We start from the raw sequence: 27,017 nt of genomic DNA on the forward strand, positions 1-27,017 counted from the left end.
CAATAGAATTCTGCTCTAGAAAGACATTCTGGGAATTGCATAAATCTGCTTCCTTTAAAGGAGATGATGGCTTCCAAACTGATTGATCAAAGGGATGTAGTTCAATTTTTTTCCACTGAACTTTATTTTGTTGTTTTGGCTTGTATTTTTATTATATACAGTCCAGAGTCTTCGTATTAAATGTAATAAGCAAGTAGAGAAGAATGCATACAGCTTAGGGTCCTATTATTGGTTTGTGTTCTCTCAGCTTGGTTTTATACTTGTTGGTCTGATAATGTAATATCTACAAGGGATAAAAAAAGCTAATAAAAATTGTGTCTACGGCGGTAACCGCAACTAAGAAATGCTACGCCTGAGAAAATCCAGACGATCACTAGATGGCAGCAAAGATGGCAATAGTCCAGAATAACAATGACACGCAGGTCCCCTGTTGCACGTGTGTACGCAACATGCTTTCATGCACAGTTGAAATAAAATAAATTAGAAATCGACTTAAAGAGGCGACTGGACTTGGCAGACTCTGCTAAATTCACCAACCTGGAAACTTCAGCCTGTTAAACGTGGTTAACGCACTAGAATTTGGGCAGGGTTTTCATTAAATGGTGTCTTTATTTCTCCGTCCTCGTTCAAGCCGGCAATTCTGGTCTTAGGGCTCCATTGCGGTCTCATGCAAAGCTGCGGGCGCCCGAGGTTCGCATGAGAGCGAGGCGCACGCCAGGGCCGGAAGGTAGCCCGCTGCCCCCGCCTCCCTCCTCTCGCTCTCAGCTGGAGCCAACCTCGCCGGTCCTCCTGAGCCGGAGTGGGGAGGGGCCAAGAAAGGGGCGGAAGTGCAAACAAGAGCTCGGTGCGAGAGGGCTTCGGCTTGGAGTTTGCCCTCTTTCGCGCACACGCCAGTCGGTCGGAGCGCTTGCGGTCTTGCGCGCCTCTCCAGCCTCCGCTTTGGAAGTGAGTGGTGGACGGGCTTTGCGGAGAAGGGACGGAGGGAGGGGAGCCGCCCTAGGCTGGAGGGAAAGTTTTCTTGTGAGGTGGTCGCGGGAAATAAAGGGCGTGCGGACGGGGCGAAGGAGGCTTTTGCGCGCCTGGGAGGAGCAGCAGCGCGTCCGCAAAGGGGACGAGGGAGGCGAGGCGCTTCCGCGGCACCTTGCAGAATGGGAGGGCTGGGTGGAGGCGTTCTCCCGAGGCGCCGGCTAAAATTTGCACCGCGTTTGGGGACGGAAATGGAGCCGGGGGACGGGGTGGGAGCTGCTACTACGACCCCAGCGCCCTGGGCAGAACCAGAGCTAAAAAAGAGACGCTTTTTACTCGGTAGAGTCCCTTCGTAGTTCCGTGGTGAAATGTTCCCCTTCTTGAGCTGGCCCCTCCCGTGGCGTTGTTTTTTAACAGACGTGCCTGTTAAATGCTGCTGTAAGGTGTCGCTTCTTCGATTCCCGCCCTCCTCTTTCTTTTAATCTAAGAGTTGAGAAGCGGCAACAAGTTAATATTGCTTGGTACCCCGAGATTAGTTTGCTCAGGTTGCTGTACTTCTACTTTTCTTTTTCTTTTTTTCCAGATCTCTTTCACTCCCTCTCCTTGCCTTCCTCCCCAGCCACCAACTCATTTCATCAACAGGACTTTCCTTAAGTGGCCCGACTGCCTGTTAGTAAATCAGTAACTCCAGGCATGTTAAAAGACAGTGGAAATAAAATAAAATCAACTGGGCCATTTTTTTTTCCCCGCGGGAGGGCGATGAAGTAAAGCAGACGTGTGAGAAATTTGCTTTATTTGCTTTTTGTGCTCATGACTTTTTGGCAGCTGCCAAATAATCTAGATCCAGTCCATCCACCAACTTTGTAGCTAGTGATATGTTGGCCTTCAATGCCTGGCACCAATTAAGAAAATTTCTTGAGATTTCTGTTTACCAAGATTTAAGGAGCTCTGGGATTTCTATTAGTGCCTGCAGATAAATGCAACTTTTGAATATGCTACGTGTGCATAGTTGCACATGTTGAAGCTACCAATTTCTTCCATTGCTCTTGTTATCATGAAGAAAATGTAGATTTCATAAAAGGATCCACAGGCAAGCCATTAAAGCAGTTTTGCTTTTTTTTTAGTAAATTTCTGATGAGTGTTTTTCAGTAATACTTTAAGGTGCTATATTAAGTATATGCTTGTGAATGGAATGAGAATAAGCACTTGGAAGCTATAAACAATGTCCTAGAATAGACAGGATTATGGATTTAAGAACCACTAGTGATATTTAATATTTGATTATCTCCAGACTCCCTGCTTCCCCCCCCCCAGACCTGCATGCTAAAAATCATCAAATGATATCTAAGGCTAGAAGAAAAAATTTCCATTTCCAAGAAACTTTTAAAAGTGTTTCATTAATGTCAAGTAACTTTTGCACTGAGATAGACTGTTTATAATAGTTGTATGCTAGTGTGTTTATGCAATAAATTCTAGTGATTTCCGTATGTTATTCCAAACATTTATTACAAGTTATCCAAAATCAGTTAGCCTTAATTAATAAGATGGTTTTTCAATCCATTAATTCATACAAAGGGAACAGATAGGCTTCTGAAAGACTGTGGCCAAGAACTGATTGACAGGCCTTGCTATCCCTCTGAAGTTCTGCCTGCATTCCTAGCTATCTGTCAGGTTCATGCAATATTATGATCCTAATTATTGGATGGTCAATTGGTTATGGCTTACCATTTGCAAATACTGTGTTGCAAATGGTTGCTTGTTCAACAGACTAGGACTCGACAAGGTACCACTCAGCAGATGTGTAAACACGCTCTCTCTTGATTCTATGACTGAGGCATCAAATATCAAACAGCCACTAGAATGTTGCTATTTCAAGACTGTATTTTTTTTTTAAAAAAAAAAATTTGTCCAAGTATATTTCTCTTGGAGATACCTTTAGATATGTATCATACTAAAAGATTGTGCAGAGTTGTTACAAGTTGGGTGGCATACAAATTTAACAATAAAATTGTATTTTAAATTGGCATTCTGATCAGTCCTAAGCAGGGTTTCTAGTTTTGTTGATTTGCCAACTACTGTACATTCATCTAAAATAAATATTCTTCAAAAAACTATGGTTCACCCACGCTACTTAACTGACCTTCCATCTTAGGTATTAAATAACTTTACAACCATTTCTGCTCTGGTTTTATTTTTAGTGTTATAAAATATGCAAAGATATGTAAGAGACACATATTTTCGACCTAGAAAATATTATAGCATTGTAACTTATTTGAGATCTGGGCCAGGAGAAAAGCCAGATCTTTCCATTCTAAAAATTATAGCTTGGCTGCTTGTAAAAAAATACTTCACTTGCTTAATGTCATTGTATTATGTAAGTTGGGGTCCCCAATCCCCAGTCTGTGGACCAGTACTGGGCCGTAGCATGCCAACAACCAGTCCGCACAAACAAGGAAAGTTCCATCCACAGGATGCAGGTACCACACAAAACCAGCCCCCCTCCAGTCCAGGGAAAAACCTCTCTCCATGGTCCCTGGTGCCCAAAAGGTTGGGAACCTCTGATGTAAGTGACATGCATCAATTGCTGCACTGTATTGCAAGAGGTAGGCCAAATACTTCTTTGAAGGCTTTAATTAATTGAAAAACTTAACAAATTTTATTATTGCTTATCCTTATTCCACTATTGGTAGCAGTTATTAAATCCATAAAGATAAATATATTTTTTAAAAGATAAAAATGGGGAAGTAAGTGCCAGTTTTTGCAAAACCATTGTAAAATATCATGCTTGCAGGATAGCAATAGCACTTAGACACAGTTGTTTTACTGTGGTCACATGACCACAAAGGGTCTTAGAATGAGGGTGTCATGGAGAGATTGGATTTTCCCCCCCTCCAGTTCCTAGTCAAATCTGGCCCATTTTTGAACTTAGTCTTTTGCTGATTTCTTTCCTCACCACAGAGTTGGTCTTATTTTATTCTCTTTTCAACAATTATTCTGCTAATGTCTAGACAGAATCAAGAGCCCCTTTCCATAATTTCTTTTTAACATTATGTTAAGTTGGAAAGAAAAAACAAGATAGGAAAAAAACATGCAAACTAACCTTCCCTGGAATTACTTCCAACCCTTTTGCCAACAATGGCTATAAAAGCTCCTGCATTTTTGTTGTTGTCATGAAATAACAGGTTGCCTCTGCATAGGCACATTTGGAAGGCAGGCTGCATATGGTCCAAGGTGGGTCATAACTATAGAAAGGAAACTACAAGTGTGTTAGTATGGGTGAGTGTGCTTTAGAATGGAACTGTTAGCAACATTTGGAGGGGCTGTTCAATGCCTGCTCTGCTAGTTATGCACTGCGAAAGTATTTTATGAGAGGTTCCTTCACAGCCCCTGTAATGTTATTTGGCCTATTTTTGAACTCCAGCTTTCTTTTGCTGGCACTTCCCTCTATACTAAATTTAGGCACTTCGGTTTTTGGACAGTTATTCTGTGATAGCTAGACAGATAGAAACCAACCTCTTTTAATTTATTTCCAACATTCTGTTAGGCTGGAAAGACTAAAAAGCTTATTTGGCATACTGCTTATTCTTTAGTCCGCACTGAGAGCCTTCAGCTAAGTTATAGTGTGTTTTGATCGTAAATCATGGTTTGTGGCTTAATGCAAGGAAAAAAACACAGTCATTCTCCATCACTAAAAGATGAACCAACAGGAAAGAGTTAACTATATCTCTTCCTGATAGAGAGTAGAGCTTTTCTACTTTCCAAAACAGACCTCTCCCCTCAACCTTAATTCTGCTTTCCATAGAGAATGGATTGAAAGGAGATACCCGTAACTAGAGATCAGATTACAATGACACTTGCCATCTGTAATTGTGATGTGTTTAGACTGAGTTTCAGTAAAGAAAAGGCCAAATCACACTCTGTTGAAGTCAATATTTGCATATGAAAAGAGCAGATTTCCTCATGGAGGAAGAAGAAGTCTTAAGCCCTGCCTTCCAGCAGGCAGAGGTGGAGTTAACACTTTCCTATCAGGTTCATTGTTTAATGACCAAAATAGTTTAGGGCCAGTGTTTCTCAACCTTGACAATTTTAAGGCATGTGGACTTCAACTCCTAGCATTCCACAGTCAGCAATGCTGGCTGTGGAATTCTGGGAGTTGAAGTCCACATGCCTTAAAATTGTCAAGGTTGATAAACACTGGTTTAGGCCAAGTCCTGACACAGTCCTCAAGCCATGGCTAAATAATCAATTGGAAGAGAGCTGGAAGGGACCTTAGAGGTCTTCTAGTCCAGCCCCCTGCTCAAACAGGAGACCCTATATCATTTCAGACAAGTGGCTGTCCAGTCTCTTCCATGACTTAAGCTATAATAATAATAAGCTATGACTTAACCTTATTAAGGATAGACCTTCATACCACAATGGAAGCTAACTTGAATTGTTGGAATTCTCGTCCTGGGTGATATCAGAGTTGCAGAAAGAGAACAAATGATATCTAGAAAATTTTATCTGCTGGGTTTTCAGCCCATCTTATTTTGGGCAAACATCAGGCATTTTTATAATGTATCCACATGAAGCATTTTCACTTTATAAGAGAATAACTGATCCTTCGCTTTCCATGATCTTTCAAATGAAAAATGGGCATTTTCAACCTTGCTCTGATTTTTGAGAACAGCTTCCTTTTTTACAGTCTCCATGCAAGCAAGAACACAGTAGCCAGTGAAATCATGAATAATATCTTAGTCAGAATTAGTGCTTCTCAGCTTTCAACTCATATGAAGTCTCTGAAGTTCCTTTTTCAGGTTATGAATTGCCCCTCCCCCCATACAAACATAAATGTGCTAATGTTGCATTACTTGTATTATTATAGTGCCATTAAACAGCAGAAAATTGGTATATAAAAAACCTTCAAACACGTTTTCATCTCAGAATTTAAAAATGCCCAGCCCTAATTTCATCAGCATATTACCATCCACTTCTTTATTTTTCATTTTTCTTCTTCTTGAGCAAAGGACTCAAATGTTTATACACCAATGCACAAAGTATGAACAGCAAACAGGGTGAACTAGAAATTCAGGTTAATGAGGGCAGATACGATATTGTTGCCATTACGGAAACATGGTGGGATGAAGCTCACACATGGAACACACAGCTAGAGGGATTTAAATTATTTAAAAGAAACAGACCAAATAAAAGAGGAGGTGGAGTTGCTCTCTATATAAGAAATAACTACATCTCCACAGAAATAGAGTACAACAATGATAAAAACTGTCTTGAATGCATTTGGGTCAATATAAAAGGGGGGGGAAATGACATTGCCATAGGTGTATACTACAGACCACCCAACCAAACAGAGGAAATAGATGAACTTTTGCTAGTCAGCTAACTAAGGTATGTAGGAAGCACATCACAATAGTAATGGGGGACTTTAACTACCCTGACATCAACTGGGAGACAAACTCCGCACCAAGTGGAAGATCAAACAGGTTCCTGGCAAACCTAGCAGACACCTTTGTCTCCCAAAAAGTAGAGAATGGAACTAGGGGATTAGCCATTTTGGATCTAATTCTCACTAACAGAGATGAAATGATAGACGGTGTTGGAGCCATAGGAACCCTGGGAGGAAGTGATCATGCAATATTAGAATTCAACCTTATAGAAGCACAACCAATAGAACACAGTCAAACTAGAGTCTTGGACTTCAAGAGAGCTAATTTCAATAAACTTAGAGAGGGCTTGGGAAGGATTCCATGGATGAGAATCCTCAAGGGGAAAACAACTCAAGAAGCTTGGGAAATTTTGAAAAATGAGATACTAAAAGCACAGTCTAGCACAATACCAACAAAGAGGAAAAATAACAGCTCTCAAAAGAAACCAGCATGGCTGCATAAAGAACTCTCTGACAAATTGAAAGATAAAAAGGACAAGTATAGAAAGTGGAAAGAGGGGAACATAACTAAGTCAGAATATCAGCAAATAGCCCGAGCCTGCAAAAATGAAGTGAAGAAAGCCAAGGCTCAAAATGAACTAAGGCTTGCGACCAAAGTCAAAAATAACAAAAAAGCTTCTTTCAACATGTAAAAAACAAGAAAAAAGTGAAGGAAATGATTGGTCCATTAGTGGGTGGAAGTGGCAAGAAGGTGACAAGCAACAGGGAGAAAGCAGAACTATTTAACTCATTTTTTGCATCTGTCTTTACACAAAGGGAAAAAAACAGACCAACCTATCAAAAATAGTGCCATAAAAAACAAAACAGAAACACAAGTTAAGATAGGCAAGAAAATCGTTAGTGAGCACCTGTCCAGCCTAGATGAGTTCAAATTGCCAGGACCAGACGGATTACACCCCAGAGTTCTCAAGGAACTGGCAGATGTGATATCGGAGCCACTGAACTATATTTTTCAAAGATCCTGGAACACAGGAGAACTACCAGAGGACTGGACAAGAGCTGATGTAGTTCCCATCCTCAAAAAAGGAAAAAAAATGGATCCAGGAAATTACAGACCTATCAGCCTGACCTCAATACCTGGGAAGATCCTGGAAAAGATAATCAAACAACGAATCAACGAACACCTAGAGGCAAACAAAGTCATTACTAAAAGCCAACCTGGGTTTGTCAAAAATAGATCATGCCAGACAAATCTTATTGCATTCTTTGACCAAGTGACAAAATTAGTGGATCAGAGGAATGCTGTGGACATAATGTACTTGGACTTCAGTAAGGCATTTGATAAAGTAGATCACAACCTACTACTTGACAAGATAGAAAAATGTGGGGTAGACAGAACCACCACCAGATGGATCCGTATCTGGCTGACCGGCCGTACTCAGCGAGTGGTCCTCAATGGAACTGCATCTATATGGAGGGAAGTGTGTAGTGGGGTGCCCCAGGGCTCTGTTCTGGGCCCAGTACTCTTCAACATCTTCATCAACGATTTGGATGAAGGGATAGATGGGGAACTCATCAAATTTGCAGACGACACCCAGCTGGCAGGAATAGCCAACACTCCAGAAGACAGGCTTCAGATACAGAAGGATCTGGACAGACTTGAACACTGGGCACTAACTAACAAAATGAAATTCAATGGTGAAAAAAGCAAGGTTCTACATTTAGGCAAGAAAAACCAATGCACAAGTACAGCATAGGTGGCACCATGCTCAATAGTAGTAACTGTGAGAGGGACCTCGGAGTCCTAGTAGACAATCACCTAAATATGAGCCAGCAGTGTGCTGCAGCTGCCAAAAAGGCCAACACAGTGCTAGGCTGCATTAACAGAGGGATAGAATCAAGATCACGTGAAGTATTAATGCCACTCTACAATGCCTTGATAAGGCCACACTTGGAATACTGCATCCATTTTTGGTCACTACGATGTAAAAAAGATGTTGAGACTCTAGAAAGAGTACAGAGAAGAGCAACAAAGATGATTAGGGGACTGGAGGCTAAAACATATAAGGAACGGTTGCTAGAATTGGGTATGTCTAGTTTAACGAAGAGAGGACAAGGGGGGACATGATAGCAGTATTCCAATATCTCAGGGGCTGCCATAAAGAAGAGGGAATTAAGCTATTTTCCAAAGCACCTGAAGGCAGGACAAGAAGCAACGGGTGGAAACCAATCAAGGAGAGAAGCAACCTAGAACTAAGGAGAAACTTCCTGAGAGTGAGAACAATTAATCAGTGGAACAGCCTGCCTCCAGAAGCAGTAAATGCTCCAACACTGGAAGTTTTTAAGAAGAGACTGGACAGCCATTTGTCCGAAATGGTGTAGGGTTTCCTGCCCGAGCAGGGGGTTGGACTAGATGACCTCCAAGGTCCCTTCCAACTTTACTACTATTACTATTACTAAATTTGTTCTGAAAATAGATTTCAGGAGTAAAATGCAGAATAAATTTAAGACATGCTTAGCTAGAATCTCTAAATATCCACAACTTAAATTTAACAGTATCCACAACTCTATAAAAGATATTTCATTCTGTATCCGAATTGTTTGTATATTCCAGAATAGACAGGAAGAGAGAGATCTCCTTCCTTAGAAGAAAGAAAATAGACTGGCTTGAATTATACTTTCTGCTAAGTGCTTTCTTTGGTTCAGGCTAGCGTGATGTATGAATCCAGTCATTATGGCACATTCAACAAATAATTAAAACACATCCCCCTTTTCTCCCCATTCAAGATTCCTGGAAGAAAATGAAAGTTGATTGCATGGTTGTCCATTATACATTTTGAGGGAAGCTTGTGATTTACCTAGAATCTAGATTATATATGCCTTGTACTAAGACATAAGGTGGATTAGCCACTGTGGTGAGTGCAATGCATGAACCCAGTCAGAACATTAGCATCTGAGCTGCTTATGGACACTTGGGTTGTATCTTTAGCATTCAGAATCTTCAAATGTCTCTTACAGATTGTTCCCCTGAGAATTACTGCAGAAGACCATGAATAACTACAGTGTTTCACTGGTGGGTCCAGCTCCTTGGGGATTCAGGCTCCAAGGTGGGAAGGACTTCAACATGCCTCTCACTATCTCTCGGGTAAGCATGTTTAAAAAACCTTTTAAGCATCATCTGAAATATCGTGTCAATACAGGTATTCCTCGACTTACGACTACAATGGATCCCCACATTTCTGTTGCTAAGCAAGATAGTTGTTAAGTGAATCACTGCAGATGTTAAGTTAGTAACACAGTTGTTAAGAGAATCCGGCTTCCCTATTGACTTTGCTCGCCAGATGGTCCCTAAAGGTGATCACATGATCCCAGGACATTGCAACCGTCATAAATATTAACCAGTTGCCAAGCGTACGAATTTTGAACACATGATCACGGGGTTTGCTATAATGACATGTTGAAAAATTGTGATAAGTCATTTTTGTTAGTGCCGTTATAACTTATTTTTTATTGAAAATTTTTTAAAAGTTTTACAAAAAACAAAAAAAACAACAAAAAACAACCCTCCCCAAACCCTCCCAAGCCACCCCCCTTCATCCCCCCCCCCGAGCTTCCCAGAGCTGAATATAGGCTTAATTAAAATTTTAAAAATTCTAAAAAAAAATTAATATACATTAAAAAAATACTTAAAAAAGAAAGAAAGAAAAAAATAAAAAAAGAAATAAAGGAAAAGAAAAGAAAGAAAGAATACAATCTATAAAATATCAAATTTAAATACAAGTTATGAAAAAGCTAAATGGTATTTTTTATAACCAATTTATATTGTATGAAATTTATCCATTTTTCCCATACGGCAAAAAATTTCTCTTGTGATTGCTCCTTTAAAAAAGCCGAAATCTTTGCCATTTCCGCCAGATAAGAAACTTTAAGAAACCACTCTTGTAAGGTAGGCAAAGATTCCTTCTTCCAATATTGCCCTACTAACAGCCTTGCGGCTGTAATTAAATTTAACATCAATATAATCTCTTTAGTATCACAATCAGTAACACTACCTAACAAAAATAATTGTGGGGTAAATTTTACCCTCCTTCTAAAAATTCTTTGAATATTCCACCATATCTTAATCCAAAAGCTTTTATATTTTTACATGACCACCAGATATGATAGTAAGTAGCATCCAAACATCCACATCTCCAACATTTAGGCTGTAAGTCAGGATACATACGAGACATTTTTTGTGGATCAAGGTGCCATCTATAAAACATTTTATAAAAATTCTCCCTTAAGTTCTGGGCTTGCGTAAATTTAACATTTCTCACCCAGATAATTTCCCAGGTATCCAATAGAACTGGTTCACCAAAATTTTGTGCCCATTTAAGCATACAATCTTTGATTAATTCTGATTCTAGTGCCGTTATAACTTTGAATGGTCACCGAATTGTTGTAAGTTGACTGTCTCTAAAACGTTTGTAAATAAGTATTTTAATACCAATATTTTTATTGGTTGCTATGATACCTCCTATGAGGTATGCAGTTTTGGAATTTAGCTGTACTTTAACAGAAGTAGTGACTTACTGGATATGCCAAGAATTGGCACTAAACTAATTTTTCTTATGTAATATTTTATTTCAGTAGCATGCTCATCTCCTGTTGACCTCCATTGAGAGAAAAGAGGCTTGGTTCATATTCTGGGTTTAAGATCTGTTTGATTTGCCTTGTTTTGGTTTGAACTATTAATGGTAAACTGAGGTCTGTGGCCTAGTGACAACTAGTGTGATTAATTCTATAAAATTAATTCTATAATTAATTCTATAATGCACCATGATTTAGTGGAATCTATACATCCAGACACAGACATTGTTAGCTAAATTTGGTTTTTCAGTGTGTGTGTGTGTACATATATATATATATAAATAAATACATCCGACATGAGTGATGGGAGGATCAATCGACCGGGCCCCATAACGAGGTCTATGAGCCGTGTTTATAAGCTCGTTTGGGCTTATAAACGAGCTCCCCCACCCTCTGGCTTTTAACACCCTGACGATGATGGCAGCAATACAGCCATCGAAAGCTAGGTTATCTATTTATTAAACATTTAATTGTTTTATCTCCTGGTGCTCGTTTTTATCTTTTGAATATATATATATATATATGTGTGTGTGTGTGTGTTTGTGTGTGTGTGTGTGTGAGGGGTCTTTGTGCTCTCTGAGCTTGGTTGTTTTCTTGCAAATATTTCATTACCCAAACTAGATAATAGCATCTGTGCTAGATGATGAACTAGCTCTGATGAAGCCACCTAGTTTGGGTAATGAAATGTTTGCAAGAAAACAACCAAGCTCAGAGAGCACCAAGGACATTTCATTTCAGCCCTGAGCTCCTTTATCAATACATACGTTCTTGGGAGAGGCTGCTTTTACTGAATATCATATGTCAATCAAGGAGATGGGGTGGAGAGTGATTGCTGAGGGAAGAAAACTGTGACCTAATTTGGGCTGGTCTGGTCACTAACTAGGGAAAATCCTACATTGCTTGGGACAAAGAAATGTGACTATTGCTTGGGAAAGGGCAGCTCTGTGCTGTCTTTAGCCAGAAAGCGTTTCCTGTTGCTATTTCAAGCTACTGCATTACTTTTTACAAAGCCTGATGCTTTCAATAAAAAGGAAGCTTAAGTTACTATATCTATAAAAGGGCCCTTATTGTGTGTGATGATAGTCCAGCCGCAGAGGAAAGCATCCTGACCTTATGAGAGCAAGCAGGTGGCTATCGCAGACAAAGGGAAATATGAAAGAAATGCAAAAAGAAAATGTCACAGATTAAAAATGTTTTTTCAGTGAGTCAATACTTTCAAAGAACCGTCAGTAAGATATTTAAATTCGTCCTAGGTTGCCTAGTTTTTGTGTGTTTTGTAAATTCTTTCTTTAGAATAGAAGATGCTATATTGTCCTCTTGTTATTAAAGAAGAAATTTATGAACTCATTGTTTTATTTAAAGAAATATAAATAACTAGCAACAGATTGAACAAATCTATTGAAATGCATTCACCATTGTGTTATAGCTTTTTTCAGAAGTTTACAAAAAAAACCTGCAGTTCAGAACATGCTGTATCTCATGATCACCATGAGTTGTTAGATCACCAAGAAGGGAATCTAGAACACAAAAGTTTTAAGCAGTTGCAAAAATTATACATATCACTGGTACTGTCTGTTATCAATAAGTATCCATAACTATCTGGTGGATATGCTGCATATGAAAAGTTGGGTAGTTCATGTTTTTTGCCTGTATCGTGAATAGATCTGGAAAACAGGTGAAGTATATTATGTTAGTATCAAACGTAATGTTTGGAATTCATTTCTGAACATATTTAGAATTATATTATTTTAATATTTTTGTTCTTTTTGTCCAAAATAGTTTATTGCTTTAAGAATATACATTGATTAATGCTTGATTCACTAAATATTTACTATATATATATATATATATATATATATATATATATATATATATATATATGTAGGTCTTTGGTTGTTCGGGTTTTTTTCCCACGTAAAATTGCTGCTCGAGGCACGAAGCTGAAAGCACCAGCCTGAAGATGACGAATGGGACTTCGTCGAAACGTCGCCAAGACACTTCCAATTTTACGTGGGAAAAAACCCGAACAACCAAAGACCTACATACAAATACCCCGAAAACCTCAGAAAACATATAGTATATATATATATATATATATATATATATATATATATATATATATATATATATCTTTAATAAGAATAGTGAAAATAAAAATATGATTCCTGGGTGAATCCATAGTCAATTACCAATAAAACGTGAACACCAGGAATATAATAAACTATAAAAGTTTAATACCATCACCGATCACCAAGCTTTCGTCAGATGCTTCTGACATCGTCAGGGTTAATGCTGGTCTATCTTTGTATCTCTATCTCTCTGTCTATTCCCCTATTCCTATATCTATCTGTCTGTCTGTCTGTGTCTGTCTATCTATTTATCTATCATCTATCTATCTATCTATCTATCTATCTATCTATCTATCTATCTATCTATCTATCTATCTATCTATCATCTATCTACCATCTATCATCCATCATCTATTTCTCCCTCTAGCTAGCTATCATTAATGTACATATTGACTATATACACTGCTCAAAAAAAATAAAGGGAACTCTTGAACAACACAATGTAATTCCAAGTCAGTCACACTTCTGTGAAATCAAACTGTCCACTTAGGTAGCAACACTGATTGACAATCAATTTCACATGCTGTTGTGCAAATGGAATAGACAACAGGTAGAAAGCATAGGCAGTTAGCAAGACATCCCCAATAAAGGAGTGGTTCTGCAGGTGGAACTTCTCAGTTCCTATGCTTTCTGGCTGATGGTTTGGTCACTTTTGAATGCTGGCGGTGCTTTCACTCTAGTGGTAGCATGAGACGGAGTCTACAACCCACACAAGTGGCTCAGGTAGTGCAGCTCATCCAGGATGGCACATCAGTGTGAGCTGTGGTAAGAAGGTTTGCTGTGTCTGTCAGTGTAGTGTCCAGAGCATGGAGGCGCTACCAGGAGACAGGCCAGTATATCAGGAGATGTGGAGGAGGCCGTAGGAGGGCAACAACCCAGCATCAGTACCGCTACCTCCACCTTTGTGCAAGGAGTGACAGGAGGAGTACTGCCAGAGCCCTGCAAAATGACCTCCAGCGGGCCACAAATATGCATGTGGCTGCTCAAACGGTCAGAAACAGACTCCATAAGGATGGTATGAGGGCCCGATGTCCACAGGTGGGGGTTGTGCTTACAGCCCAATACCGTGCAAGACGTTTGGCATTTGCCAGAGAACACCAAGATTGGCAAGTTCACCACTGGCGCCCTGTGCTCTTCACAGATGAAAGCAGGTTCACACTGAGTACATGTGACAGACGTGACAGGGTCTGGAGACGCCGTGGAGGATGTTCTGCTGCCTGCAACCTCCTCCAGCATGACCGGTTTGGCAGTGGGTCAGTAATGGTGTGGGGTGGCATTTCTTTAAGGGGCTGCACAGCCCTCCATGTGCTCACCAGAGGTAGCCTGACTGCCATTAGGTACCGAGATGAGACCTTCAGACCCCTTGTGAGACCATATGCTGGTGCAACTGGCCCTGGGTTCCTCCTAATGCAAGACAATGCTAGACCTCATGTGGCTGGAGTGTGTCAGCAGTTCCTGCAAGATGAAGGCATTGATGCTATGGACTGGCCCGTTCCCCAGAGCTGAATCCAATTGAGTACATCTGGGACATCATGTCTCGCTCCATCCACCAACCCACGTTGCACCACAGACTGTCCAGGAGTTGGGGGATGCTTTAGTCCAGATGTGGGAGGAGATCCCTCAGGAGACCATCCGCCACCTCATCAGGAGCATGCCCAGGCATTGTAGGGAGGTCATACAGGCACATGGAGGCCACACACACTACTGAGCCTCATTTTGACTTGTTTTAAGGACATTACATCAAAGTTGGATCAGCCTGTAGTGTTTTTTTCCACTTTAATTTTGAGTGTAACTCCAAATCCAGACCTCCATGGGTTGCTAAATTTGATTTCCATTGATAATTTTTGGTGATTTTGTTGTCAGCACATTCAACTATGTAATGAACAAAGTATTTAATAAGAATATTTCATTCATTCAGATCTAGGATGTCTTATTTTTGCGTTCCCTTTATTTTTTTGAGCAGTATATAAATAGGAGCAAACCCCACATTCACTTGCATTGATGATGTTACCTAGTTGGTTAATAATGGAAGATGCTATATTGACCTCTTGTTATCAGTAAAAGAAGTAATGTATAAGTTTGTTGTTTTATTTAAGGAAATAAAAGTTAAGCAGCTTGAACAAATGTATTGAAATGCATTCATAATTGTGAATGCAAACAATCAACCTTAGAATGCCAATGACTCCACAGTTTGAACCCTGAGCTACAGATATTCTATTCTGTTGGAAGCTGTGATCACTTGTAATCTACTTTTCTGATGGAGAAGAGAGTGTGTGTTCTAACAACCTTAATACTTGAAATAGATACCTTAGTACCTTTAAGAACAGTTGGACTGCAGTTTATGTTTCAAAACATTGTTCTCAGAGCCTACCTACAGATTTTTAAATTTTGGACGATCAAAAGGGTACATTCTAACTGGCTGATCTGGGGAAAAAAAGCTAAATAGGATCAGAAAGTGGTTTTACATCTCCAGGAAATCCCAGCACTGATTGAGTTTGGAAGCTGACCAAACGATATCCTAAATATGTAATCAGTGTGTCCCTCTCACCGCTCTAGATTAAAGTTAATATTTAGTGTTCATGGGCACTTTTTTTTAGTCTGAAAATAATGTACTTCACTCTGGTATGCCAACCAATTGCTTCTTTGATAATAGAAGGGAACTAGGTTGTGCTTCAGAACAGAGTGTTCAACATAGAGCTTTCCCTTCCTAATACAGTCAAAAATGTTAGTAATTAAATGTTGATAAAGAAATGCAAGAACAAAGAAACAGGGCTGTTTATGTTCTTCCGCTGTCTGTTTGTGACCTTCTGAAGTTTGGAGCACTCATGCGTGCAGTTCATTCTAATGTGTGCATGCTAGTTATTTTTATGGCCTTTGTCTGGAGTTAGGATCAAAACACTGGTTCAAGCAGAATTCTGTTTAAAAACAACAGTAAATTGAAATTAGTTTCTATTACCCATAAAAGCATCTGCCATCTTAAGTAAACTACTAAAACCGGTTGACTATGATTAAAATCTATCAATTGGTTTAGCACCTTTAGTAAAATATAGTAGTGATTTGTTTGAAATTGAAAGCAAGATTGTAACTTTTGTACTTGGGATTTCCATGAATGGTTGATCAAGTGGGTTTGATGTATGTTAATTGTATATTCATGAAAACGCATAAAAGTATCATGAAATTTTTACCTCCACTCTTGTTACAGCAAATTTCCTATGTTTCTTTATGTGCTTTATGGTACAAGGAAAAGATGGGTTCATTGGATGAAAAAGTCAGATGTACATCTAGAAGACTGATCAAATAAGGTTTAGAATAGGCAAGATTGCTGCATTTAGTAGTAAAGCTTTGTAAAAACATACGCACAAGGTAAGCGCAGAAGAAAAGATGATTGAATGTAATATAACTGCAATATGATGCAACTAAAATAGAGACAAAGGATAGTTTAGAATACATTGTAATTTTAAACCTGACTAGATGGCCACAATCTATCAAGTCTTTTTAACCAACCTTCCTTATACTTTTCAGATATGATGGCCTTCATTTCCCGGGATACTGAGCCACTAGCTCCAAGATAGACCAGTTTGGGTAGTGGTTAAGGCCCTAGGATAGGAAGCAGGAGACTGTGAATTCAAGTTCCACCGTATTTATGAAAACCAGCTAGGTGACTTTGGGCCAGTCACTCTCTCTCAGCCCAAAATCTCTCAGATTTTTAAAATATATTTGGGATATAAAGATAGATGTGTTAAAAGATATTTAACTAGGTTAAGTCTTTTGGAAAGAGCTGGCCATTAAAAAAGAATTAGCCTTGGAAAATAATTGCCACTTGTTTTAATTTTTTTTGACATTTTAAAATGACTTAGTAATAATTATATCCCAGTAGGATTGTTCTTGGAAATGAGTGGAAGATTTTTTTTAAAAAAAGAACCATTATTAATATAACATGAGTAGGCTCCTGGATTTTGCTTAATGTGTCAAAGATTAGCTATGTTCAGTGGTGGGAGTCAGCCAATTTGCACCACTTTGGCAGAACCAGTAACTAATTTTCTGTTGCCCAGGCCCAGAATGGACTTCCGGAAGTGGCATCCACACAGAGAACCAGTTGTTCACATATTTGAATCCCACACTGGCTATGTTCATTCTGACACATTTTAATGGATAACAGTTTTCTTACTTTCTCACACTTCATTGTTTTGAAGAGAATAATGTATAGCTGAAGTATTTTTCCTTAGTCACAGCAGGTGACTTCAACCAACCTTGGAAAGGCTAAGCAAGACTGTGTAAATGGTAACTGCTGGGATGGGAAACCATCAGGAATGCTATAGGATAGATTTGGATGCTAAAAACTGTTTCTTTCATACTGTTGCCAAGAGTTCCATGCCTGGATATCATTATTTTGCTTTTAGGTCAGCTTTCTGAAGCTCTAGGCTGGATCTATATGAGGTCTTTTGATAGAAGGGCTGTAAAAAAAAGTACACACACACACACACACATTTCAAATTATATGCAGTTGGAGATAAGAACAGTGAAATTCATGTGCTCTCTTTTTGCTGCATCATGAATGCAACATAAGAAACCACCTTTCTTTGGGTCCGCTTGCAATTCTTATTTCCAAATAAGAACACTTAAAGTGGCTTAGCAGAAAACTAGCTGCAAAAAAGTTCAAAAGAAATCCATTTGAATTCATTGCGTTTAAGGAAAGCTAAGAAGAGTGAGACACATTGGTTTTCTTCTTTTCCATTCGCCCTTAGGGACTGACTGCTTCAGTCAGTGTCCCCACTGTTTGAAGCAGCTATTTTTAGTCGTCCTTCCCCCCCCCCATTATTCATTTGCTGATGGTTATCTTTAAGGGCATTGTGAGAGGCGATGTGCTGCTGAAAAGTTTGTTTGTTTCTCTTGGTGGACAGCCAGGCATATATGAGTTTCTAACTTCTTTTAGTAGAAAAAGAGAGAGATTGCACTATCCATAAAAGGAAATGCATGATAAAAGTTTAAAATAGGAAGAATACTGGTATTTCCTTGACCAAACGAAATGTTTTTCATAGTTGGCTTATGAACCTTGGGAATGTAATACAGCAGTCCACTGTCAGCTTAGCCCTTAAATGCATGTCTGCAATAACTTGCAAATTCTACACTGTTTTGGTATCTGAAAAAACTTTGTTCTAAAGACTGGTCTGCATTAATTTATTGAATCTAGTAAGTTGCTTAATAAAAATGGGGCGCCACCCATGCTGACTGGATCCTGCATTTTTTAACAGTAGATTCTAGTTTGTGTGCTCTGTAAATATTTTGGCATACCTATTGTGTATTTTTGACCTTTTCATGCAATAGATTAAAATAAAAGGGGGAGGAGGAATGTTTTTCTTTTACATTTCACGGCTCCAGTTCACATAAATGTTTCCTTCACACTTCAATAAAGAGAAGTCTGACTTAGATATGCTAAGATTTCAGTCAGGACATTCATATTGAAGTTACGTTAGCCCTGTTTGCTGCCATAAGCTAAGACTGAGTTTCTGACATTGTACTGGATTAGGAGCTGAGGTTTACTTAGCTGCTTGCCTGCCATGGCAGTAACTCAGGGAAGTATATTTGTTATTTTCTCAGTTTTTTTAGTTGCATGGTTACTGTTGAGTAACCATGCAACTAAATGGGGTCCCGACCCACAGGTTGAGAACCACTGTTCTATGTTGTTAAAAAATTTGTTTTCAAAGATGTTTCAGTCTTCAATACCTGCATCTTCAATACCTGCGTTTCTCTTTGGGCTATCATGTTACAGAAGTGCCTTTCTCAGCCGGAGGCTCTTAAGACATAGTTACATTTCCCAGAATTCCTAATGACCAAATTCCATTTGGAAATTCTGGGAATTTCAATCCCAACGCATGGCATCGTTATAGAAAGGCTACTCCATATGTTCTCTGAATGTGAATTTCAGGTCTGCGAGAGCCCATGATGTCTATTACATAACCTTCCATGTATGTTATGGTTAAGTGCTAAAGCAAACACTCTCAGACAACCCAAATATCTTTTAAACATATGCTTTCTTGGCTTGTATAGCTTCTTTGTTCTCTCTCAGTTGCAGATGGGACTTAAGGGAATTAACCTTTCCCATTTTCTATCAACTATTTGACAGCACTTCTGTAATATACCCAAAATTCATTAACAAATCATATAAGTAGTGATCATGAAATCTTTTGCCTTAGAAAAGTAGTAAGCTTTTAAACAGTCTTCTGTGAATTGCTACAGCCAAGCATATGGTGGCCAAATAAAATTGTAAAATTTTTTGTGAGGTTTTTTGTTTGTTTGTCATGCTTCTTTATTGTATTATAGTTTAGTTGCAACAATGGCTTATAACTAGCAAAAGGCAAGATATTATTGGAAATTACAAAAAGTAGTAAAAATTAAAATAACTTCATTTTTTTTAAAATCACTTTTTATCAATATATTTCCATAATAAATAAAGCTTATGAAAAAAGGAAAAGTAAATTCAAATATTTTCAGAAAAAACAGAAGCAGAAGATAATCTTTTCCCCCCTTATTTTGTTTATAGATTTCCCCCCAAGAATATTCCATAATTTTTGATCTGAAATAACAAGATGCATTAAAGTTGTATAGTATGGTTCTTATCAAATTACCCAGTACACATTATTACACATTCTGTTCAATAAGGAATGGAATAATGTTAAAGATTGTTATTTCTACATATCCTAGCTATAACGTTTCCGTAACTTGTGGAATGGAGCCGCAATATATTTATTTATGTCCTGTTACTGTAAGAAAAAAGTAACAAAGATGCCTCATTTGCAAGTAAGGTAATCTAATCTTCCTCCCAAAGGTATTGTATGTTTTTAGTAGACCAAGTGAGATTATTGCTTGAGTATTTTACCTTGATTCTTTGGGTTAATGATGCTATTTTGGTGAGCAAGTCACAAGCAAGGCAATGATACAATTTTGGCTTTAAAACTACAGATCTGTTGGGAATTGGATATTTGTTCCATGAGTCCTTCTGTTCTGATTGAGAAAGTAATTTGTTACAAAATATGTTCCCTCCACCAGTTCTTCTCATTTGTGGTGGAGTTTTTCCTTTATGAGGTCACCTATCATGCTATAATGCCATATGGTGTGTCAGGTAATTGATTGATATAATTTATTACATAAACCATGTAAATAACTTTAAATAAACCAGGGCTTAACCAGGGTGAAACCAGTGACTGTTTCAGAAATTGCAAGGTACAACAATCAGTTGCATGTCACTTCCTACCATATGATAGCATCCCCTTAAATTGTATGTTGTTTCTGTGAGAAGCCATTTCTAAGTTATGCATTAAGCTGAGCAAGTTGAAACATTTTGCCCTTTCACTTAACCCAATATTGATTATTTGATTATGGTCTCTTGTCCGTGCTAAAGAAAAAAAGTACATGATATAAGGTGAGATTGCGGTAATTATTTCCAGATTTGTCAGTGCGGTGCAGATATCCTGAATGACCTTGGTGTGTTACTTTTCTCTCCTCTGGTATGCATCTGTTCCCAAGCCTCTTTAAGTGGCAGACTGGTATCTAACTAGAAAACATTTCCTTTTTTGGGAATTTTGTGAAACTGTCAGCTGAATCTGAGAAAGAAAAAGTAGCAGTTTGCATTTTTGTACTTGGAAGAGGAAGAATGACTAAAGAAAAAAAGTAGTTCACATTTTGATCCTGTTGTAAAATATAGTGTGTGAAGGAAAACAAAATTTTTCTGGTTTTCTGATTTAGTTCCTATATTGATGCAAAATTGCTGAGTGGTATTTGCTTAGTGTTGGCAGTTTTAGTATTTTATTTTATTTTATTGTATTGTATTGTATTGTATTGTATTATTGGTATTATTATTGATCATTACACAAGCAGATGTTCAGATTAGATTTGGCATTATTATTTATTAGCATTATATTTAGTATTAGCAGTATTAATATTAACTAACCTGATGCTTGCTTACTTTGTGAACATAGTATCAGACTTATTTAATATATTTTATTCCTCATTTTAGATAACTGTTTTCTCTTATTTTCCTTGTTACTTATATGACAAATATGTCTGCAAGTCTGTCGTATTTTTTTAATGTTAAAAGTGTCCAGAAGCTTTTGAGCAATTCACTTTTTCAATAAGTTTCAGTGGCTGGATTCTGTTATTGCATTACACCCCAAACTCCTTGCTTGGTTTCAACTGTTTATTTATACTATGGTTTATGGCTTTGTGTGTTGTGCAAAACCAAGTTTGTGCATTTTTCATTTAGCTTCTTCCATTGTGCTTCTTCTTCCATTGTGTTTCTTCCATTTAGCTAAAATCAAATCATGACATCTTTCTTCTGGGGGGAAAAGGCAGTGGATATGCATGACCATAAATAAATTAATTAAGGTGATAGAATTTCACTTTCTCAGGGAGGCCTAATAAGGTTAAGCTTCTGCTTATTCACAGAGTTCACTTTCTCAGGGATAGAGGATAGAAGCAGTTAAATGGAGAAGTTGTGTGGAGGTGAAAGTGTCTTCTCAATTTAAGCAGCCAGATTTTTTTTCCTCGGATAAAGCTATGGTAATAATTTTTGCTCCTGCAAGTTAACACACAACTTTTGTTAATTTTCAGATAACCATCTGAATTCAACTTTTGTGTTTGTGTGTTGGAAAAAAATCTTCTGAAGTGTAGCCGAAAAGATAATGTATTTCCAAATACTTTGCTACTTTGCTTTCTCTTCCTAAACCAACTTCTCTCCTTGTAACAGAAGGCTGTTAACTATATAGAGCTGCTGAGATATCAACTTCTGGATTTTATTGCAAAATAACGTTTTTCGGTGCATGCACGTTTGATGATTTTTGTGTCATTAGTTACCTATCACAGATTTCTGAAGTGTATTCTTTAAAAGCATATCTTGAAAAAAGTATAAAATAGCACTCAACAAACTCTGAAGTCTATCTAAGCTCTTTAGCCTATTAATGTTGTGTTTTTCATGTAGAAACATACAGATCTTTGGATCCTGTTGTAGATCTGCTAAAACTAGTGGGACCAATTTGTTGTGCCCAGACAAAATCCAGAGTCTATATAACATATTTTTGTAATTATTGGTGATGTGTTATTAGAACTCTTCTAATTCCTCATTGCTCTGGTTGGTTGTATTAAGATAAACTAGTAAGCAGAGGTCATTGTACATCAATTTTGGGGGAGGGTGTTAGGATAAATTGCTTGGTGTGGAATTGAACTTAATCATAGTGCCAAACTTGCCTCTGACCTAAAACTTCAAGATAGTAATTATTCACTTACTATAAGACTGAAATGTTTAAAAAAACTTTTTTTATGCACATCTCTATACATAGTTTGAATTATTATTTTTTTTTAAAATGTACCAAATACATGTAAACGTATTTCTTTGGATATATAAGTTACTGCAAAACATTATGTTGTAGTAATGTATATAAAGCAGTTCAGATCTGAAACACATTATTTATTGAATCATTATTGCTTTTTTCTTGCAGTGTAAGAACCATTTAATTTTCTTTAGAAGGCACTTATCTTACCACGAATGTTATAAACCTGATAGGAATTAATGAAATAATAAATACCAGAAGTGTCATTTTTGGAAAAATACTCTTGTGATTGGTAAGCCTATTCAACACAAACTCTGACTTTTCATGAAAAGAAAGATAAATGTTATTTCAATGCAGTGTTATAAGCTGGCCTTTATATATAAATAAGCTGAACAGGAAATAAGCTGGGTGTTTGAGAGAAGATAACAATCTGTATATGTTGCAACTGGTCTGCCTTATTCAGTTTTTAGTATTATGGAGAGTAAGTGGATGATTTTATAAATGGCTAGAAAATATTGCTATGTGTACTTTTTAGATTAAGGAGATAAAGCTATTCCATTGCAGTTTTTTTAAATAAACATTGTTTATTGAGATTATAAAATACATATACCAGTTGATGTGTTTTTATGATTTGATGACTATTGTTAACTCTCAAGTGCAACAGAGAGACTGGATAATATCCAGGTCTTATGGATGTTCTTAGCTTCCAGTGGGTGTTTGGGGAATTGTCCTGTCACTGCATGGGCAGCTCTATGTGATATCTGGTTGATCTGTGAAAGAGAGTGTTCAGTAGGGTTGATCCTCAATGACTTCTCTTGGGCACCAGCTATAGGGATTCCTTGGTTTACTGAATTATTGAGGGAGATGAACTGCCAAAGGAGTGATAATAGTAAAAGACTAGGAATGAAGATTATCAGAGATGAAACAAGGGCTTATTTAGGTCTACAACATGATGTAGTAATAGATCATTAACACATCTTTGCACATGATATATTTGCAGCATTATTGAAAGTGTCCTCTTTTTAGAGTTTTTGGATAACTTTCTAGCCTTTGTGGAAGTTAACTTAAGAGAACCCAAGCCTTCATACATAGAATTCTCTCCTCCCAGTTTTCCTCAAGCAGCTATCAATGAGAGAGATAGGGCAAAGAGAGAATGACTACTTCTAAGACACTCAGTAAGTTTTTGAGTCCAATTTAAGGTGTTTCGACCTTTTCTGCTTTCAGGACTGTCTTTTTCTTGAAGAATCTGCCTGCCCTGTGTGATTTAGCATGGAAGAAAAGGATCAGGAGCACTGACATCCGTTAGAAAAGTAGTAGAGAATGTCTTCTTTCCAAAGACATTTAGGCAGGGTTGGTTTTTTTTTTTTTTTGCACAGTGAAATACAGAAATTGCAGATTCTGATAAGGTATTGAGGTTTTGTTTTAATGTCCAGAATAAGGTTGCTACTTTAATGTGCATACTGATCTACACTGGAACGTTGTGTCCTCAATTCCAAGAGGGTCCACTTATGATATGAATCATCTCTCTCTGTACAAAGTGATGGAATCTCAATACCAAAGTCTGTTGAAATGCTGTAATCAGTAGTACTGTATATAGAATCTGAGCATGTTTCTGCCTGGGCTTGTTTTCTAGTAATAAAAATCTACTTCATCTAACAAAAGATAAGAATTTGGGGAAGAATTCTGAGAATTCTTCTTTTTAAAAAAAAATCTGAAGGCAGTTGGATTAATCAGAAGCAATTCTGCCTTCATATACAACTTTCTTATCCTCATTGACATTGCGGCCCTGTGTGAAACTCGTCTAGCCAATGAAGGTCAGCTCACAGAAACAGGAGGCGGCTACACATTCTTTTGGTGTGGACGTAGCAGTGACCAACGTCGTGAGTCTGGAGTTGGCTTAGCAGTTAAGAACCATCTTGTTCGCCAACTTGCCAGTCTTCCTAAGGGTGTGAATGATAGACTAATGACACTGCATCTCCCATTACTAAGTGGAAAACAAGCCACACTGATCAGTGCCTACGCACCCACAATGACAAATCCAGATGAAGTAAAGGACATGAAGATCTTGATGCCCTACTTTCATCTGTGAAGTGCACCGATAGGCTGATTTTACTTGGTGATTTCAACGCGAGAGTGGGGTCCGATCACTCTACCTGGGATGGCGTTATTGGTAAAAATGGAATTGGCACGTGTAATAGCAATGGCCTGTTGCTATTGAAGACATGTGCTGCTCATGATCTGGTCATTACTAATACCATCTTTCGTCTACCCACCCGTAAAAAGACGTCCTGGATGCATCCACGCTCCAGACACTGGCATCTCATTGATTATGTATTGTGCGGAGGAAAGACATGCAAGATGTAAGAGTAACTAAGGCTATGCCAAGTGCTGACTGCTGGACTGACCATAGACTCATCATTTCCAAGTTAAATATTCACATCAAGCCAAAGAATCGTCCACAGGGAAACAGAGTTGTGATGAAAAAGATCAACGTCAGTACATTGGAAAACCCCGACGTAGTAGCTTCATTAGTAAAAGATCTTGACAATCAATTCCTGGAGCTGCAAATACAGGAAAATGCTGAGAAGGACTCGGAATGTTTCCGGGACATCTTGCACTCTTCTGCACTTAAGGTTCTTGGACCCTCATATAGGAAGCAGCAGGACTGGTTTGATGAAAATGATGAAGAGATTAAGGCCTTGCTTGCCAAAAAACACCATCTCTACCATGCTCATCAGAACGACCCATTGTCAATATTTCAAAAGAAAAATGGTTTTATAAACACTCGCAGGATTGTACAGAGCAAGCTCCGCAAGATACAGGACTCCTGGCTGAGTGCCAAAGCAGATGAAATCCAGAGGTTTGCTGATAGAAACGATGCCAAATGATTCTATGAAGCCCTTAGATCCCTGTATGGACCTCAGCCCTTAGGAAGCTCTCCTTTACTGGATTCGAGTGGTGCAATTCTTATCATTGAGAAGACCCTGATTTTACAGCGTTGGGCCGAGCATTTCCACTCTGTGCTGAACCGCCGATCCACCATCAATAATGAGGCAATTGACAGGATATCCCAGGTAGATATGAACTATAGCCTGGATGACCTACCATCAGAGGCTGAAACCTCACAGGCCATCAATCAATGTTCCAGTGGTAAGGCGGCAGGATCTGATGCAATCCCAGCAGAAGTCTATAAGGCTGGCGGTGCTGTGCTTGTTGAAAAACTTACCCAGTTGTTTCGATCTTTCTGGAAACAAGGTTCCATTCCTCAGGAACTGAAAGACGTGTCCATTGTGCACTTCTACAAGAGGAAAGGAAATCGACAAGTCTGCAATAATTATAGAGGAATATCACTTCTCTCTGTTGCAGGCAAGATCTTTGCACGAGTGTTGCTAAATCGCCTGATTGACCATCTGGAACAGGGTATACTACCTGAGACACAGTGTGGTTTCCGCAAAGAGCGTGGCACAGTGGACATGATATTTGCAGCTCGACAACTCCAGGAGAAATGTCAGGAGCAGAATCGTGAACTATACACCACCTTCGTGGATCTCACCAAGGCTTTTGACACAGTTAGTCGTGAAGGACTATGGCGCATTATGTCGAAGTTTGGGTGCCCTGACAGGTTTATTCTGATGGTACGACAGTTCCATGATGGCATGGTGGCTCGTGTTCTGAGTAACGGTGAAGCCTCAGAGGCCTTCCCTGTTACTAATGGCGTTAAGCAAGGCTGCGTGCTGGCACCAACCCTGTTCAGCATGATGTTCTCAGCCATGCTGTCAGACGCCTTTCAGAACAGCTCAATGGGAGTTAATCTGAGGTACAGAACCGATGGGAAACTGTTCAACCTGCGAAGACTTCAGGCTGTCACCAAGGTAAAGGAGGCTGTGCTACGAGATCTCCTCTTTGCTGATGACTGTGCCCTTAATGCAGGATCGGAGCAGGAAATGCAAGCCAGCATGGACAAATTCGCAGCCGCTTGTGACAACTTTGGCCTCTTCATCAACATGAAGAAAACTGAAGTGATGTACAGCCAGCTCCAAAAGCCCAATATCAAGAGCCTACCATCACAGTAAAGGAACAAAAGCTGCAAGCAGTGGACCAATTTACGTATCTTGGTAGTACCCTCTCCCGTGCAGTGACAATTGACATCGAGGTCAACTGTAGAATTGCCAATGCAAGTTCTGCATTTGGCAGATTGCGGACTAACGTGTGGGACCGCCGTGGAATAAGTCTTGCTACCAAGCTTAAAGTTTACCAGGCAGCAGTGCTAACTATCCTATTGTATGCTAGTGAGACCTGGACAGTGTACAGGAGGCATGTTAGGCAACTGAACTACTTCCACATGACTTGCCTTCGTAGAATTCTGAGGATCCGGTGGCAGGATAAGATACCAGACACAGATGTCTTCTCCAGATTAGGCCTATCATCAGTTTGCACTCTGTTGATGAAAGCCCAGATGCGCTGGGCAGGCTATGTTGTAAGGATGCCAGATCATCGCATCCCTAAACAGTTCTTCTATGGTGAGCTGTCTCAAGGAAAGTGATCGCACGGGGACAAAAGAAGCGATACAAAGACATGTTAAAA

At 38.7% G+C, this 27,017-nt stretch overlaps 1 protein-coding gene across 15 annotated transcripts in view; it reads left to right on the top strand.

Annotated features, from left to right (window-relative positions):
• The first annotated feature begins 791 nt into the window (after positions 1-791).
• The window catches only part of PDLIM5 (PDZ and LIM domain 5), a 142,129-nt gene continuing 115,903 nt past the window's right edge, over positions 792-27,017 (top strand). For all 15 annotated transcript variants that reach the window (XM_039322865.1, XM_039322867.1, XM_039322870.1 and 12 more), the window contains exons 1-2: positions 792-945; positions 9,368-9,494. In XM_039322865.1, the coding sequence (XP_039178799.1) occupies positions 9,399-9,494 (96 nt within the window). In that variant the 5' untranslated portion in view covers positions 792-945; positions 9,368-9,398. The remainder of the gene's footprint in view (positions 946-9,367; positions 9,495-27,017) is intronic.

This window comes from Crotalus tigris, unplaced genomic scaffold (genome assembly GCF_016545835.1).
Source record: "Crotalus tigris isolate CLP2741 ecotype Arizona unplaced genomic scaffold, ASM1654583v1 scf7180000024151.2778019, whole genome shotgun sequence".
In the NCBI taxonomy this organism is placed as follows: Eukaryota; Metazoa; Chordata; class Lepidosauria; order Squamata; family Viperidae; genus Crotalus; species Crotalus tigris.